We start from the raw sequence: 16,985 nt of genomic DNA on the forward strand, positions 1-16,985 counted from the left end.
CCACAGGCCTATGAACTGCACTGAGGTCTACCTTCACTTTCCCAGATTAAAAAAATCTTGCAGAGGCAAGGAATTTTGATTTAGTTTCTTCTTTATTGGAGAGATAAGTAGTACGATCACCTTTGAGTTTTAGAAAGTGGCACTGGTGACTGTGGCGGACAGATTGGTGGAGGGGCAGGCTCCCTGGGGGTCCTCTGCCCACCCCTTCCCTGGTTGTCCCTCCAGAGCTGGCGTGCGGCTTCTGTCCTCTGTCTGCACTGTCTGGGGGCAGAGCTCACCACACCTCTCGCCTCCCAGAGCCTTGCCATCTGTGAAACTCCCAGATCTGTGTTCCAGGTTGGCCCTCCCTTCAGCCCCAGGCCCACAAGGCTGGAGGGCAGCCAGACACGTCTGCCAGGATGACCCCAGGCAGCCAAACCCTACCCTCTCTCACTAGGGGCTCCCTGCATCAGCAAACAGAAGGGCTGACCCTCCTCGACCCCCAGTGTCGCTCAGTTTCTCTCAGACCCGTCTGCAGACCCATCTGCTCGCCCTCAGGCACTTTTCTAATATAAATGTGATGGCTTCACACTTTCTCCTCCCCCAGGTGGTAAAAATAAATAAACAAATAGAAACCGGAATAGCTGCTGATGCTTCCCTACCTTCTTCAGGATGTAAACCAAGCTCTTTAATATGTCATGCGTTCCACACTTGTTGATTTATTCACCCAGCAAATGTTTATTGAGCTCCCATGATGTGTGCAGCAGGAGGAACAGAGTGACCAGGTCATCCGTGATGACTTGACAGAGGGAACAGAACTGGAGCAGCTAAGACAGGAGGAGATGTGAGTGGACACAGAGATGCTCAGATGATCAAAGAAACATGGGGGGGGGGGGGGTAATTGTCCCTTCTCAGATAGACAAAGACCCAAGAATGGCTAAAGCCAAGCCCGTTATCGGTTGAGAGTGGACGGCTTTGTGGAGAACAGCTGGTACTATTGGTCAACACACAGCTTCACCTTCAACCAGAATTTCTACTTCTAGGAAAATATCCCATCCAGACACTTCTCTGAGCTCACAACAGAAGGGTTCTTGCTCTTGGAAAGACCAGACAAGGCCTAATTGCTCATTAACAAAAGATCAATTAAGAAGTTACAGAACACCTACACATTGGAGGAGGGCCAAGCACAAGAAAGAATGGCGGTCTCTCTCTCTACATACGTCTTTACTTACATATGCCCGTGTAACACAGACACACCACCACCTGCCCCTCGTGAAATACACTAGTGTGCGTGAGAGGAAGTCAGGCGGTGACCACCCAGAAGAATCCACAGTGGGTGGCAATGCAGGGGTCTCACTTTCTAGTTGTTTAAATTTCTTACAAAAACCATTTAATACTTCATTAAAAGGGGAAAAGAGGGTGGAGATTTTTCAGAACACAGCTGTGAGGGGGTCTGGAGGAAGGGTCTCCAAATCACCTCTGTGAGGAACTGACTAGCTGGCTGCTCTTCCCCCGCAGTGATTCTAGCCAGGGCCCCAGGCCGCTCATCAGGGCAGACATCTAGGGGTGGGACCCGGCCTAGCTGACTGCACCCCCAACACCCACTCCTTCAGCCTGGAAGATTCCCAGGCTCCAGGACAGTGCTCTCCACCAGAAGGCGCCAGAGATGAGGCTGGTAGCCGCTAGGGTCCCTGGCCAGTTGGAGCACTTCGCAGCGGGATGGGGCTCCTGTCAGGCTACCCCCCTTCTCTGCACCCTCCGTGCTACCCAGCGGGCTGGGCAGGAGTAGGGAGCGGGAGGGCCGGGCTCCCCGCCCAGCTGGAGCATCCGGCTCCGCCTCCTCCTGGAAAGACTATTTAGTTCTGGAGGTGCTGAGGCCAGGTCCCAAGCAGGACCCTGACCAACCACAGACCACAGACTGACTGAGGAGTTTCCCCACCCACCAGGTGCTCCCTGCCCAGCCAACAGCAGACCTACCGGCCCGCCTTTCGCCTGACACCTACTCGCCGACAGACATAGGTACGAGCTTGCCTGTCCCCACGCCTCTGCCCTTGATCACCAAGGCTTCCCAACAGGCCGGGGAAAGGGGTGGCTGGAGGTGAGGGCCGTCGGTCCCCCACACCTGCCTGGCTCACACTCCCTCTAGCCCCGCCCGCCATGGCCCGGCTCCTGACGGTCACCTTCGGTTGCATCAGCCTGCTCTACCTGCTGCTCCCAGGCACGCTGTCCCGCAGCCTGGGCCGGAGCCAGCAGCCTGCCCCACCCAGGTGAGTGGGGTTCACACCAGCCCAAACCGTGGCCCGCAGGGAAGGAAACCAGAATGCCTGGGGAGGGCGCCCTCCATTCCGCTCCCCGTACCCCCCTCCTCCCATTCCTCCAGCATTGGGGAAACCCCCCACCTGCTGCCAGGGCTTACCTCCTAAATCGAGGGCCAGAAAATATGCCTTCAGCAAATCCTGAGCAGGGCAAGAGGCCCCTCTTTGTTTGCCTCTCTCCTAGGGCCCTCCCCTCCCCCATTGGCAGAGCAACCCCCTTAAGGAGAGGTTGGCTAGGAGAGGGGAGGCTGGAGGGATCCCCCGAGAGTGCCCACCGCCCCCCACCCCACCCCAAGGGGAGGGCTGGGAAGGGGGGGCACACAGGTCATGAACATAGTGACCCACAGAGGCCAGCACTGCCCTTTGCCCAGGGAGGCACAGGTGAATGGACATGTGACCTGGGCTGCTGAGGTGGCTGAGAGCCAGGACCCAAGCCCAGAGCTCCCAAGGGATCCTGGGCTTCCCCTGCCAATGACCCCAAGCCTGTGTGGAGGGGAAAGTGGGTGGGTTTGAGGGGGGTCCCTGAAAGATTGGGCCAACAGGTTTACTTCCTCCATTCCCCTCTGCAGGGAGCCCCCAGCCAGGACCCTTTCCAGTGGCCTGAAGCCTCAACACCCTACACCTCGGCGTGTGGTCTGGAAGCTACACCAGGCCCTCCAGCCACAGAGGAGCGCCAGCCGAGCCCCCGCTACGGGTCGGCCTCTCCGGGATGGCCTCCACCGGCACTTGGGTCCCCGCAGGTCCCGAGCCCAGCTCCTGCGGGTGGGCTGTGTGCTGGGCACCTGCCAGGTGCAGAACCTCAGCCACCGCCTCTGGCAGCTGGTTGGGTCAGCTGGCCCACGGGACTCAGCCCCCATGGACCCCAGCAGCCCCCACAGCTATGGTTGACGCGGAGCTGGCCATACCCATGCCTGGCCCAGCCGGGATGCTGCGCCTCAATCCCAGAGCTGCATCTGGGCCCCCAGTCCCCACCCAGCCCCCTGGACCTCCTGCACACCTCAGTAACCAGTGTGCAGGCCCTGGAGGCAACTCCCAGCCCACCCCACCCCCACCAGATTCTGTAGCAAGCAACCTTAAATAGCTTTGGACGCGGAAACCCATGCACATGTATAGACCCAAGGAGATCTGCAGGCAGAGTCTGTACCCCTGAAAAGGGTTTCAGAGGGGCAGGGTCTGCCCAAGGATGTGGAGCAGAAGCCAGGGTCCTGAATACCCAGGGCCATGCTGGGCAAGCACCAGTTGGCCCAGCATGACCCCGCCCCCCCCCCTCCCCCCCCCCCCAGTCCTGACAGCATCAGATTCAACCCTGGCTTTGGGCATGCACACTTTGCCTGTCCCAGGTCCCTAGCCTTTCCACTCCCTGTGCCCTTGAGACTGGGAGGGAAGCAGGCAGGAGGGCCCCACTGTGGTCCCCGTCCCCAGGGCCAGGGTAAAGGGAGGACAGGTCTGCTGGGAGCTATGTTCTCTGGAGCCTAGGTGAAAATGGAGACCCCTCCCTGGATCTCTAGCCAGGTAGCTGGGGAGACTGGGAGAGGGCGTAGAGGTTCTGGAGGCATACTGGGGCATTTGGGGGCAGGACAGCCCAGAGCAGAGCGCCCCTTCCCATCCCTCAGGGCAGGGTGGGGCTGGGTGGGGGCAAGATTTCCCAGCCCAAATAGGTCAATGAGGTCAGAACCGTCACCACCTCGGGTGGGGTGGGAGGGCCAGACAAGGGTAGGGGGCGCTGCAGGCAACAGAGTCTCCCTGACCCCACCCTGCCCAGCTTGGGGACGCACTGGGGGCAGGCACGGGGACAGCAGGAGGCTGGAGCAGGTGTGTCGAGAATTTGGGGAGGTAGATTGCCCTTTAAAGGTTAGAACAGGATCTCTGGCCTGTTTTGGTGTATATCACCCCAGGTCGGGCCTTTGCGTGTTGTGATCCCTGAGCCTTTGCTAGTCCCTCATCACGGACGCCCCCACATCATATGGGCATGACCCAGTGTTCAGAAAGGTGGCTTCTTTTTCTTTCTTTCTAGATTTTTAATTTATTTATTTGAGAGAGAGAGAGTACAGAGGGAGAGGGAGAGGGAGAAGCAGGCTCCCCACTGAGCAGGGAGCCGACATGGGGCTCGATCCCAGGACCCTGAGATCATGACCTGAGCAGCAGGCAGACGCTTAACCATCAGAGTCCCCCAGGCGCCCCAAGAGAAAGGTGGTTTCTAGTACTCGGCAAACACTCGTAACAGCACTTAATCTGCCAACACATGTCGGTCACCCTGTGAGGAGAGCACTAGTGCTATTGTTCTCCCACCTCTAGAAGCAGAAACCACAGCCACAGAGGTCAGGGGTGCTCTGGGTTGCTGGCAGGCCTGCCCCTCAGAGACCCTGGGCCTCCGAAGGGTGGGAGGCTCCTGGAAACGCCCGCCTGGGCTCCTACCCTTGTACTTGCTCTTCTGGCTTGGGAATCACCTGGCCAGGTAAGGCATCTTCCCTCCATTGGGTCCTGTGAGGACAGTTCCGGCAGGTTCCTGCCCTGCAGTGAGGGTGGTCCGTGTTGTGTGGGAAGCAGAGCAAGGCAGGCAGGAAAGGCTGCCTGGAGGAAGCGTAGGTCTGAGGGTTGCAAGGGTCGCAGGGGGAAGGAGCTGAGAGTACCAAGGCCCCAAGGCCACAGGAGGAGTGGGTGTGGCTGGGGACCACCCCCCGCCAAAGCACCTAAGAGAGGCTGGAACTAGCGTGAGTGTGATTGAGGGCGGGAGAGGCCAGTGGGCCGGCCCTCAGAGCCACCGAAGGGTGTCAGCAGGGCAGGCAGGGAGAGCGGGCAGTGCGGGCCTGGTGAGGGGGACTGGGGAGAGAGGGAGACAAGGGGTCTAGGAGGTCAAAGCCGGACAGTCAGGAGGGCCACGTGGCCAAGACCCCCCCAGGCTCCAGTCCTGGGTCTGTGTGTGGTCCGGTCTTCCGCACAGGATGTTCTTTCTGCTGGGGACACCCCCCACACTGTCCCGTCCTCATTGGTCAGAGCTGCCAGACCCCCAGGATCCCATGCCCTGTACCCTTGCTGGGCCATTCCAAAGTGCAGGGTAGATTTTCCTCAAAGCAGGATGGACTGCTGACCTCAAGGCATCCCTGTGCCGTGACATGTGGCATCTACCCGGCCCCTGAGCTCTAGGCCACGCCGGGGCCACCTACCTGATGCCCAACTTGGACTTTCAGTGGCAGCACCCGAGCTCCCCCAGAGCGCCCACCAGCCGCATCTTCCTCAGACAAATGCTGTGCGCTGGTCATTTTCTCCTTTTTCTGTCCAAGCCACCACCTGCTTTTGGGTGACGGCTCCAGTCACCTCCCTGGAGCCCCCTCCATCCCTTCAGCATTGTTTGTTGAGCATTTGAGAAACATTAGCGATTACCCCCCACCTGACATCCTAGTGGGAGGAGGCAGAAGCTCAAAGGTAAAACAAGCAAATGACACAGCATGTGTCAAGCACTGGGAGAGTCCTGAAGGCAGGTTGCACTTCACTATTTTATTTTATTTTTTAAGATTTTATTTATTTATTTGACAGAGAGACAGCGAGAGAGGGAACACAAGCAGAGGGAGTGGGAAAGGGAGAAGCAGGCTTCCTGCCGAGCAGGGAGCCCATTGCGGGGCTCGATCCCAGGACCCTGAGATCATGACCTGACCTGAGCCGAAGGCAGACGCTTAACCAACTGAGCCACCCAGGCGCCCCTCTTTTATTTTTTAAAAGATTTTATTTATTCCTTTGAGACACACAGCTACAGAGAGAGAGACAGAGCACGAGCAGGGGGAGCGGCAGTGGGAGAAGCAGGCTCCCCGCGAAGCAGGGAGCCCGACCCGGGACTCGATCCCAGGACCCCGGGATCATGATCTGAGCCGAAGGCAGACGCTTCACCAACTGAGTCACCAGGCACCCCCCGAACCTTGCCATTTTAAGTGGGGGGCCCCAGCACTCCCCCCAAGTTTATTCTCAGCACAGGCAGGAGCAGGCCCCCAACCCCACAGCCTTCTTGTCTCAGTGAAGCTGAGTAGGTGCTCTGACCCGCACACCACCAGGTGGAGACTGACACCCTGAGTGTCACCCACTGCCCTCAGTCCACCTCCAGACTTCCCTGACCTGACCATACTCAGACCCCCCCCCACTGTCTTTCTCAAGAGCACCGGCCTTTCCGATAGGCAACAATGACTTGTTTTGCTGTGTGTCTGCCTCCTCCTTGGGGAATGTCAGCTCCCAGGAAGGCGTATGTATCAGTCAGGCCCCTGCTGCATCTTTGGTGCCTAGCCCAGGTCCATGCAGTAAGTGCTGGCTGAATTCATCTCTGCCCTGACTCCGGATGGAGCCTCTCACCTCAAATGCCAGACAAAGAGCCCACCCTTGACCAAACCAGCCGGGCGGCTCCACTAGGCCTCACCCAGTATTAGCAAGAATCCCCACCCCCGCCCCCGCCCTTGAGATCTGATCACCTGGCCGGCCTTTTAGCAAGAATCCTGTAAGCCGGTTTAGCAAGAATCCGCCCCCCCCCCTTGATATCAGCCCTTAGCAATTTTCCATCCCCTGACCCTGCTCTGCTCACTGGCAGTCAGTCCCTGGCAGTCTTTGCTTTTGCCAGATTCTCTCTCCCCTATTGCAATAGTGGTGAATAAAGTCTTTCACTCCCATTTAGCAAGTGTCAGAATAACTCTTCCTATAAGCCCCTGCCCTTCCCAGAATCCCAAGGGCCTGAGGTTGATGGGTGGGGTCTGGGGTCTGCACGACCTGTTGGGAGGGGCCTACTGTGGGCAGGGAGGTGTTTAAAACCCTTGGGGGAAGTGCAGGAGGCTGGCAGCACACTCACTCCGGCCTCGGCCTCCGGGTCCTAATCAGGTCAGTCGCCCAGGGAGGCTGAAGTCAGGGACAGGGGGCTGGGGCCTGGGTCGGGGTGCTGGGAACTGCTCCTGTGCTGACACATTAACTTCTGAGGCCAGGAGGACGGTGGATGGTCACTCATTACCGAGGGCCAAGGCCAAGGGGCTGGGTGGTGTCCGGTCTCTTATGTAACCTGTGGGCATATATAGGGGCACACAGCCCGTGGGACTCTCCCCCACCTGCCAACTTTACTCCCTCAAGATGAAGATGAAGGTGGCTGTGGTGAGTACTCCAGACCCAGCGTAGATGTGGCCCCACAGACTGCTCACCCGGGGGCTAGTTGTCCCTCATGGGAAGGAGTGGCAGCCCCCCACCCTCTCCCAGCTGGTTCCCGCCAGTCTGCTGGTCCCGGTCAAAGGGCTCCCTCCTTCCTGTCTTCCTCCTGCAGTTTAGGTTTAGCTGGGGCAAGGGTCAGCAGCCCCACCCGTGGGCTCCCTGCAGACCCAGGTCCTGAGAAGGAGATGCTGGGTGCTGGTGCTGTGCGCCCCCACACAGCATCCTGTGCACCCCTGCATCACCCTGGAAGCAGGCATCTGGCTGACATCCACTTTGCAGAGAAGGACACCCAGAGCGAGGTTGCCTCTGATGGCGGGTGTGCCTGGGAGGGGCTGTGCCTGCTGATCGCCAGCCTCGATGCTGATCCACCTCTTAGGCTCTGGTGTCCCCATGGGGATGTCCTCGCTTCCTCATGGAGCTGGCATCATGGTGAAATGGGTTTAATCACCCACCCAACCAGGGCCCAGACCCTTCCCTGGTCTACCGGCCTGATGTGGACCCAGAGGTGGCCAAAGACAAGGGCAGCTTCCGCAACTACACGGTAAGGGCCCCACCCTGGCCCCGCTCCAACCCCACCCCAGCCCCATCTTTCTCTGGAGAGGGCAGCACCTGCCCCTTTGCACAGCTCCAGGTCCGCCCTTGAACGCCCCCATTCATACCTTTGGGCCCAAGCTTGGGAGACTGGAGCAGTGGGCCCCATAGGTGTGAAGGGCAGGGATTGAGCCTCCTGGCTAACCCTCTGGCTTGCAGTCTGGCCCACTCCTGGACCGTGTCTTTGCCACGTACAAGCTTATGCACACGCAGCAGACCGTGGACTTCGTCAGGAAAAAGGTACTTGGCAGCTTCCTCTGCCGCCGGTCCCCACCTCCCCAGGCTGAATGGATGGATGGAGAGGGACTGGGCCCTGATCCAGCCAACCCCATGGCCATGCTGACCTCCCCGTCTTGGCCTAGCACACCCAGTTTGGGGGCTTCTCCTACAAGAAAATGACCGTCTTGGAAGCTGTGGACATGCTGGACAGGCTGGTGGACGAGTCGGACCCAGATGTGGACTTCCCCAATTCCTTCCATGCCTTCCAGACCGCTGAGGGCATCCGGAAAGCCCACCCTGACAAGGGTGCACCTCCCTCCCGTGGTGGGCTGCAGTGGGAGGGCAAATGGGTCTTGGCCCTTTCCTGGCCTCACCCCTGAGCCCCAAGCCCCCTCCTCCTCCTCTGCCCTGGTCTTGCCACCCCCAGGCACTAGCCTGCTCTGTCCCTCTCCCTTCCAGACTGGTTCCATCTCGTGGGGCTGCTGCATGACCTGGGGAAGGTCCTGGTTCTGACAGGGGAGCCCCAGGTAAGGGCAGGGGTGGAGGGGTGCAGCACGGTGAGGCTGGGACAGCCTGGGCTCAGGGTTCTGGAAACCTGCCGTGTGGGCAGGCCAGTCACACCCACCGTGGCTGCGTGTCTGCAGTGGGCGGTCGTTGGAGACACCTTCCCAGTTGGCTGCCGTCCCCAGGCCTCTGTGGTTTTCTGTGACTCCACCTTCCAGGACAACCCGGACCTCCAGGATCCTCGATACAGGTACTGCTCCCCCGCTGCCGGTCCTCCTCCGCACGTTGCTCCCACGCCCCTCACCCTCTATCTTTCCCTGCAGCACGGAGCTCGGCATGTACCAGCCTCACTGCGGCCTGGAGAACGTCCTCATGTCCTGGGGCCATGACGGTGAGGCTAGTTAGGCGGGCCGTGGGGACGATGGGGTCCGCGGTGGGGGCCACGGCTCTGGGACCCCGGGGGTGACACCGTATCTCCCACAGAGTACATGTACCAGATGATGAAGTTCAACAAATTCTCTCTTCCCCCAGAGGTAGGTAGAGGGGAGGGCCCAAGCCAAGAGCCCCGCCCCACCCCGGCAAGCCCCGCCTATCGCCCTGCCCCTATCGCCCTGCCCCGCCCCCCTGGAGCGTGCTGGGCGTGGCTTCCCTCTGCCCTCAGGCCTTCTACATGGTCCGATTCCACTCCTTCTACCCTTGGCACACGGGTGGCGACTACCGGCAGCTGTGCAGTGAGCAGGACCTGGCCATGCTTCCCTGGGTGCAGGAGTTTAAGTATGGCCATCCCTGTGGGGGGCTGGCGGGGGGACGGACCAGGGGACTGAAGGGGCCGGGGCTTCCTCACAGGGCACGGTCCCTCCCCTGCTGCAGCAAATTTGACCTCTACACCAAGAGTCCCGAACTGCCAGATGTGGACGCACTGCGGCCCTACTACCAGGGCCTCATCGACAAGTACTGCCCTGGTGTGCTGAGCTGGTGACCAGCCTGGCCAGGTGCCCGAGGGGACGGCCGCTGTCCTGGGACTCCACATGCACACCTAAGTTAACGCTCCCTGCCCTGACCACTCTGCTCAGTGCTAATAAAGACTTTGAAGCAGCCTGTGAGCCTGAGCATCACTGAGATGGGGGCCTGTCATGGCAACAGGGCACTCTGCGCTGGGAGGCAGGACGTGGCTCCTTAGACACGTGTGTCCCGTCACGCCTGCCACCATAAACCTGTTGCTCACTATTCCAGCTCTGGCATCAGAACCTGGGGTCGCCCTGTCCGTCCTCACATTCTCAAAACAGTCACCAAGTGCTCTGGGCTCCGTGTCCCTAAAAACAAGATGAAGCAAAACATTCGATAGCTAGAAAAACAGATTACAGAAAACCTCCTCGTATAACAAATGCATGGGTTAAGTGCAGCAAACCTAAGGCATGAAGGGAAGGCACAGGGCCCTCCCCGTGCCCCGAGGTGCGCCCACATCTTCGGTTGGCCAATAACCTCCTTCGTATGAGTGCCCCCCCCCCCCGCCCAGTACATGTCCCTCAGTGCTACGGTTTAGCGCTGGCTTCCTCCCTACCTTCTAGCAGCTTATTTCTCGGAAGAAAGGGATCATTTGTCTCAGGGAGTTTCCTTCTGTTGATGGGGTTTTTTTTCGATTTTATTTTATTTTTTTAAGATTTTTGTTTATTTATTGAGAGAGAGAATGGTAGAGAGAGAGCATGAGAGGGAGGAAGGTCAGAGGGAGAAGCAGACTCCCTGCTGAGCAGGGAGCCTGATGCGGGACTCGATCCCGGGACTCCAGGATCATGAGAGCCGAAGGCAGTCGCTTAACCAACTGAGCCACCCAGGCACCCGGTGTGGCATATTCTTGATCCAGTCAGCACAAGCTCTGCGTTGGGAGTCACTTAGTTCAGATTAGAACGTGAGAAGGCAGAGCAGTGACGTTCCGGCCCCTGGGCCGCCACCCTCATTCATCTGAGAGAACCAGGCAGTATGGAGAAATGCTGTTTGGTTAGCTCCTGTAGGAAAGGCAAGTGAAGGCTCCAGTCTTCCTCTTAACTTAGAGTTTGCAAGAGTTAGCTCCTAGCACCATGCAAAGGTGATCCATTTGTCTGTTTTGTGTTAAGAATGTGTAGATTTTGGGCACCTGGATGGCTCAGTTGGTTAAGCGACTGCCCTTGGCTCAGGTCATGATCCCAGAGTCCTGGGATCGAGTCCCACATCGGGCTCCCGGCTCAGCAGGGAGCCTGCTTCTCCCTCTGACCCTAACCCCTCTCATGCTGTTTCCCTCTCTCTCGCTCTCAAATAAGTAAACAAACAAATAAATAAATAAAATCTTTAAAAAAAAAAAGAATGTGTAGATTTCAGCATATTCGTGCTTGGGTGACCACCCTCGCTAGTGCTCGGACTCCACTCGGCCAGGGTTGGGGTGGAGCTTCCAGATGGCTCCTAGGTCCTCCTGACATGACAATAGTCTCTGGTGGGTATCCCGCTGTCTGGTGTGACAAGACACCCAGAGTGGGTAATTCCCTGTCTTTTTGTAACAAATTAACACACATTTGGTGGCTTAAAATAAAAATGGATTCTCCCGAGTTCTGGAAGCCAGAAGTCAGATCCTGGTATGGTGTTGGGCAGGCCTGTGATCCCTCCACGGGCTCCAGGGAGGGTCCCTCCTTGCCGCTTCAGCTGTAGGGCTGCCTGCGTCCTCTGGCTTGTGACTGCGCCTCCCTGCTGTCTACACGGCTTCTCCGCCCGTTGGCGCCCCTCTGCCTCGCTCCTATAGGGACCCAGTGATGGGCCCGTCCGGGTAACCCAGGATGATCTCATCTCCAGATCCTTCACTTAATCACATCTGCAAGATGCTTTTCCTAAATAAGGTCGTGTTCACAAATTCCAGGGATTTGATGTGCACATCTGTTGGGCGGCTGTTTGTTCCCAAGCCCCTTGGGAGCTTCCCAGTTGTAACCTGCAACCAACCTCCATACTTAGAGGGCAGGGAATCATGGAAGAGACAGGCCACTGCAGATGGGTAGGTGGCAGGTTTCTAAGCAAGGGAACTTACAAGGCTTGTCTTGGGCGGTCACAAGTCGATCTTTGCATTTGCCCGCTAGAGTCTTAAAAGTTTAGGGGCACCCGGATGGCTCAGTCGTAGATCGTGTGACTCTTGATCTCAGGGTTGTGAGTTTGAGCCCCACATTGGGTGTAGAGCCTACTTAAACAAGGATCGAATCTTAAAAATGTGTACAGAGGCCTTAATGGGGTCCAGTCACACATACCATGTGTAGGGGCTCGACACCACACCGCTATCTCAAGGCTGTGTTCTTGGAGCAGCTTCTGGGAGTGGGGAAGGCAAGTGGGGTGCATATACTGCAAAGATGGGGGAGGGGTGAGCTCACAGGTCTACTGGCGGCAGCACGTTCTGGGGGTAGCCCCCAGCAGGGACTTTTCCCGGCTTACCACGGAGGGTGCCCCAGACCTAGAATCTGCCATTTCTCCAAGGAGTCCTGATCTCTTTGAGTAAGAAATGGTATTTCATATCCGTGTGTTGGGGACTAAAGACACAATCTTGAATGTTCACCTCCACTCCAACCCCTGGTGTGGCCGCTGGACGCGGCGGCGTTGGCGGCTGCCCTCACTGCCCTGCTCCTCCCGTGGACCTGTGCACCTGCTGAGTGCCGGCGTCAGGAGAGCACGGGCTCAGATGTGTCAGAGACTTGCTCCCGGCCACCAGTTCACGTGTGCTTCCTTCTGGAAGACTGCAACCTGCCCTGGGCAGCCTCCCCGGGCGTGGGGGGCCTCCTCCACACTCCCTCTCAGCCTGTGAGCTCAGGCCAGGGCAGGTGCAGAGTGCTGAGGGGGTCCCTCCCTAGAGCTGCATCATGGGGTGCTGGGGGGCACTAGAAAGGCTGGAAGGAAGGGTCCTCGGTGACGGGCCTTTGAGGGTGTGCTGAGGTCTTTCTGCCTTCTCCAAAGAGGCTGGGGTGGGGAAGGGAGGTGCTCAGCAGGCTGCTTCTCTGGGTCCAAATTTACTACCCTGATCTATCCCTGAGGAGGGTCCCCAGTGTGCAGAGTAGGAGAGGCCATCTTTGCTCCTGTGCCAGGGTCCCCAGACCCTCTCTGTGCCCCTTGCAGACCATAACCAGGCCACCTCCAAAAGCCCCAGGGTAGGGGGAGGGCAGTGGGGGCCAAGGTCCCATATTTCTGTCCACCCAGGGGACTGTCAGGCCTCACTGGGCTCCAGGAGCCTGAGGCTCCAGGGCATTGGGGCGGCTTGGCTCTCCTCCAACCTGCTGGCATTCCTGCCCCTGAACCCTCCCCCTGCTGCAGGCAGCCCTCCTCCTGCTCTAGCAGACTGGTTCTGTCTATTCCTGAGGTCTGGGGCTTAGCCTTCCAGCACCCTTCCAATCCCTCCTGTTTCTTTTCTTTCTTTCTTCCTTTTTTTTTTTTTTTTTAAGATTTTATTTATTTGAGACTGAGAAAGTGTGAACCCAAGCAGGGGGAGCTGCAGGCAGAGGGAGAAGCAGACTCCCCAATGAGCCGGGAGCCCAACGTGGGGCTCCATCCAGGACCCTGGGATCATGACCTGAGCTGAAGGCAGACGCTTAACCAACTGAGCCACCCAGGCGTCCTAGAGAATTTCTCAGTTTAATTTCCAACATGGTAAATATAGATAGATATATCCCTCATAAACAAAAGCCCTTTGGGGTCCTCAATAATTTTTAAGAATATAAAGGAGTCCTGAGATCTGGTGACCTGGTCCTTGGACGCCAGTAGACTTCCTTTTGGGGGAACCACATCGCTTGCTGCACGGGTTCCAGGAGGGCAGAAATGGGGGCCACCTGCGAGTGTAACCACGTGTAACTTTCTCACCAAACTCAGGGGCCACCAGCAGGCCAGTCCAGAGCCCACAGCGTGTGCCTCCTCCAAGGGCAGCAGTCAACCACCATGGTGGACGCTGTCTGTGATGTTGGGCGGTGATTTGTCATCATGGACACCCTGGACTTGCTGCCCTTGTCCCCTGTGCTTCCTCCAGCATCACTGTGCACTGCCTCGTGAACGCCCGTCACCAGGGTACCCTGCTCGACACTGCCTCTGGCTGAAGCCATTCTTCAGAGTGAAAGATGCAAAGCGGAGGCTGCTGTGTGTGACCCCGACTCAAGGATCGGGTGGAATGATGGAGCAGACGGTTGAAGACCCAGCCGTGGTGCCAGCTTGTGGACAGTGCCCCTGTGGTGAGCCTGGAGGAGTGTCCAGGAGCCGTCTGGTGCACGTGGGTGTCTGTCACTCCTGCGCCCAGGGCCCCCCGGTGATGGTGCTGTGGCCTGTTCTGGTGACTCTGGCTAAGGCTGCATTGTGGAATGTGGTTCTTACGGGAGCAATACTTTTCCCCGGAGACACAGCAGTGCTTCTCTGGAACAGGACGTGGCCGAGCGCAAGGCTCCACCCGCTGCTGCCTCTGCTGCGGGATGAGCAGGCCAGCAAGGTGTGAGCGGAGCTGACCTCCAAGGGCGCGGACTGCCGGTGCAGGACCCAGGGGCCCAAGGAATGCTCCAGGTGACCCTGGCTGCCTGCGAACTGCCAAGGCTAGTGGCCGGCGTCCCTGGAAGACTGCAGCGCCCTCTCTAGACAGACGCAGAGGGGCTCAAATAGACGCAACCTGTATTTTTTCCTCGGCGGTCCTTCAAACTCTAACCAGTTTTTGGCTTCTTTCCTGGTGGCTAACTTCACAGTTTAGCCTGTGAAATGCAGAATTTCGAGACGGAATTGTACTGAGCTCAAGGGAAGGTAGGTGTCAAGCTGGAACCTGGAAGTGATGTGGGTGCAGGAATGGACCAGATTTTGGGGGCCTCTGCACCTTGGCGTGAGCGAGGGTTTTTGTGCGGAGTGTAGAATGGCCGCCTTGTATTAGTGAGACTACCATTTGTGGGGGGTGGGGAATACAGATCGGGAGGGTGGATTCACCAGGGTCCTGGGCACCCCAGGGGTTTAGGTGTCCTGTCAGATTTCCCGTGGGTGGGGGATCTGCCTTCTCATGAGTCTGGGCAGGAGGCAACACAGCTCCTCCTCCACCTCTCCTTCTGGAAGCCAGAAAGGGGAGAAACATGGTGTTACCCCGGGAGCTACGGGGCCCCTGTTCTAACCTGGCCACCCTGGACTCCAAATCTGAAGCTGGGAGTAGGCCCTCAAACAGAACTGTGTCCAGGCACAGTGTGTCCTCACCAAGCCAGGCCAGGCCAAGGATTTGGCCATGGTCAGTCTTAGTTTATTCGTGGTATAGGGACATTCAAGAGAATTGTTGGCTCACTGGATTTGTATGTTCATTCATTATGTTTTTTTTGAAGCTTGGGAAGACTGTTAGGTCAGACGACTGAATGGTTAACAAATAACTTAAATTTGTAAAGCAGTTAAAATATTTGAGGCATTTAAAGTTTATAAATGGAACCCTCCAGAGTTATTGCTAAAACCTGCTAAATCTGAAACAACAACAACAACAAACCTGCTAGATCTAAATAGAAGACAGAAAATTAAAACATATAGGTTGGGAGACTGAATTTTGTTAAGATGAGACTACTACCAGAGCAATCTACAGAACCAACACAATTCCATCAAAATCCCAATGGTATTTTTTTTCATAAATAGAAAAGTCCATTCTAAAATTAATATGGAATCTCAAGGGACCCTGAATAGCCCAAACAGTCTGAGACAGAAGAATCAAGCTGGAGGACTTGCATTTCCCAATTTTGAAAGTTACTACAAAGCTACAGTACTCAAAACATTGTAGTCCCCTCATAAAGACAAGTATATAGACCAATAGAATAGATCAGAGATCCCAGAAATAAGCCCTCGCCTGTATGGTCAGTTAATTTTTGGCAAGGTCGCTAAGACCATTCAATGGGGGAAAGCACCGTGTTTTCAACAAACGAGGCTGAGAAAACTGGACGTCCACATGCAGAAGAATGAAGGTGGACCCCTATCTCACACCATGAAAAAATTAACTCCAGGTGGATCAAAGACCTAAATGTAAGAGCTGAAACTATAAAACTCTTAGAAGAAATATAGGGGGAAATCTTTATGACCTTGGATTTGGCAATGATTTCTTGGCTATGACACCAAAAGTACGAGCAATTAAAGAAAAAATAGGTAAATTGGACTTCATAAAAATTAAAAACTTTGGGGACCAAAGAACACTATAAAGAGAGCGAACAGGCAATCCGCAGATGGGAAAATATTTGCAAACCATGTATCTGATGAGAGATTAGTATCCAGAATATATTAAAAAACTACAACTCAATAACAAAAAACAAAAAACCAATTAAAAAATAGGCAAAGGACCTGAATAGACGTTTCTTCAAAGATATACAAATGGCCAAAAAGCACAGGAAGATGCTCAACATCATTAATCTTTAGGCAAATGCAAAACCAAAACCATCATGAGATACCATTTCATACCCATTAGGGTGATTATTACCCAATAAATAAATAAACAAAGGAGAAATAACAAGTGTTAGTGAGGATGTGGATAAATTTGGACCCTGGTACATGCCTGGAGGGAGGAAATGTAAAAGCAAACAGTTTGCTGGTTCCTCGGGAAGGTCACTGCAGGGCTGCCAGATCCTGCCCATCCACTCCTATGTGTGGGCCCAAAATAATTGAAAACAGGGACGCAAACAGATACTTTACATCAATGTTCACTTACGTTATTCCCGACAGCCAGAAAAAGGTGGGAGCAACCCAAGCATGCACTGGTGGATAAATGAATAATCAAAACGGGTATAAACACACGATGGAATGATATTCAGCCATAAAAAGGAGTGAGGCTCTGAATGAATCTCAAAAACATGATGCTGAGTGAAAGGAGCCAGACACAAAAGGGCACAAATTGTATGATTCTACTCATACGAAGTGTCCTGAGAGAAACAGATTAGCGGTTGCACAGGGCATGGAGGGAGGGGTTGGAATATGGCAGCCAAGGGGAACGAGGATTTTTTTTTAAGATTTTTATTTATTTATTTGATAGAGAGAGAAAAAACGAGAGAGGGAACACAAGCAGGGGGAGCAGGAGAGGGAGAAGCAGGCTTCCCGCAGAGCAGGGAGCCCGATGCGGGGCTCGAACCCAGGACCCTGGGACCATGACCTGAGCCAAAATCAAGTTGGATGCTCGGGGTGGCTGGGTGGCGAGGTTGGTTAAGCCTTTGACTTTTTTTTTTTTAAATATTTTATTTG

The 16,985-nt window shown here is 56.0% G+C and overlaps 2 protein-coding genes across 2 annotated transcripts; both read left to right on the forward strand.

Annotated features, from left to right (window-relative positions):
• Nucleotides 1–1,875: 1,875 nt before the first annotated feature.
• ADM2 (adrenomedullin 2) lies at nt 1,876–3,347 on the forward strand. The gene is made up of 3 exons (XM_025858629.2): nt 1,876–1,998; nt 2,126–2,246; nt 2,864–3,347. Exons 2-3 carry the CDS (start codon nt 2,137–2,139, stop codon nt 3,180–3,182), a joined length of 429 nt encoding a protein of 142 aa, XP_025714414.1. The 5' UTR covers nt 1,876–1,998; nt 2,126–2,136; the 3' UTR covers nt 3,183–3,347.
• Nucleotides 3,348–3,496: 149 nt separating this feature from the next.
• On the forward strand, nt 3,497–9,868 carry MIOX (myo-inositol oxygenase). Its single transcript, XM_025858677.2, has 11 exons — nt 3,497–5,742; nt 6,040–7,409; nt 7,924–8,004; nt 8,214–8,294; nt 8,417–8,579; nt 8,733–8,800; nt 8,918–9,027; nt 9,101–9,168; nt 9,261–9,310; nt 9,439–9,551; nt 9,648–9,868. The coding sequence occupies exons 2-11, from the start codon at nt 7,389–7,391 to the stop codon at nt 9,754–9,756; spliced, it is 864 nt and encodes a 287-aa protein (XP_025714462.1). The 5' UTR covers nt 3,497–5,742; nt 6,040–7,388; the 3' UTR covers nt 9,757–9,868.
• The last annotated feature ends 7,117 nt before the right edge of the window (nt 9,869–16,985 follow it).

This window comes from Callorhinus ursinus, unplaced genomic scaffold, assembly GCF_003265705.2.
Source record: "Callorhinus ursinus isolate GAN/ISIS: 27379988/994484 unplaced genomic scaffold, GSC_fseal_2.0 scaffold140, whole genome shotgun sequence".
Lineage (NCBI taxonomy): Eukaryota > Metazoa > Chordata > Mammalia > Carnivora > Otariidae > Callorhinus > Callorhinus ursinus.

What these genes read in the sequence shown, in the direction of transcription:
- MIOX (XM_025858677.2), top strand. Translation starts at nt 7,389, where the DNA reads ATGAAGATGAAGGTGGCTGTG. An exon ending in GAAAGCCCACCCTGACAAGG is followed by an intron (nt 8,580 to 8,732) that starts GTGCACCTCCCT and finishes TCTCCCTTCCAG; the next exon opens with ACTGGTTCCATCTCGTGGGG. An exon ending in CCCTGGGTGCAGGAGTTTAA is followed by an intron (nt 9,552 to 9,647) that starts GTATGGCCATCC and finishes CCCCTGCTGCAG; the next exon opens with CAAATTTGACCTCTACACCA.
- ADM2 (XM_025858629.2), top strand. Translation starts at nt 2,137, where the DNA reads ATGGCCCGGCTCCTGACGGTCACCTTCGGTTGCATCAGCCTGCTCTAC. An exon ending in CAGCAGCCTGCCCCACCCAG is followed by an intron (nt 2,247 to 2,863) that starts GTGAGTGGGGTT and finishes TCCCCTCTGCAG; the next exon opens with GGAGCCCCCAGCCAGGACCC.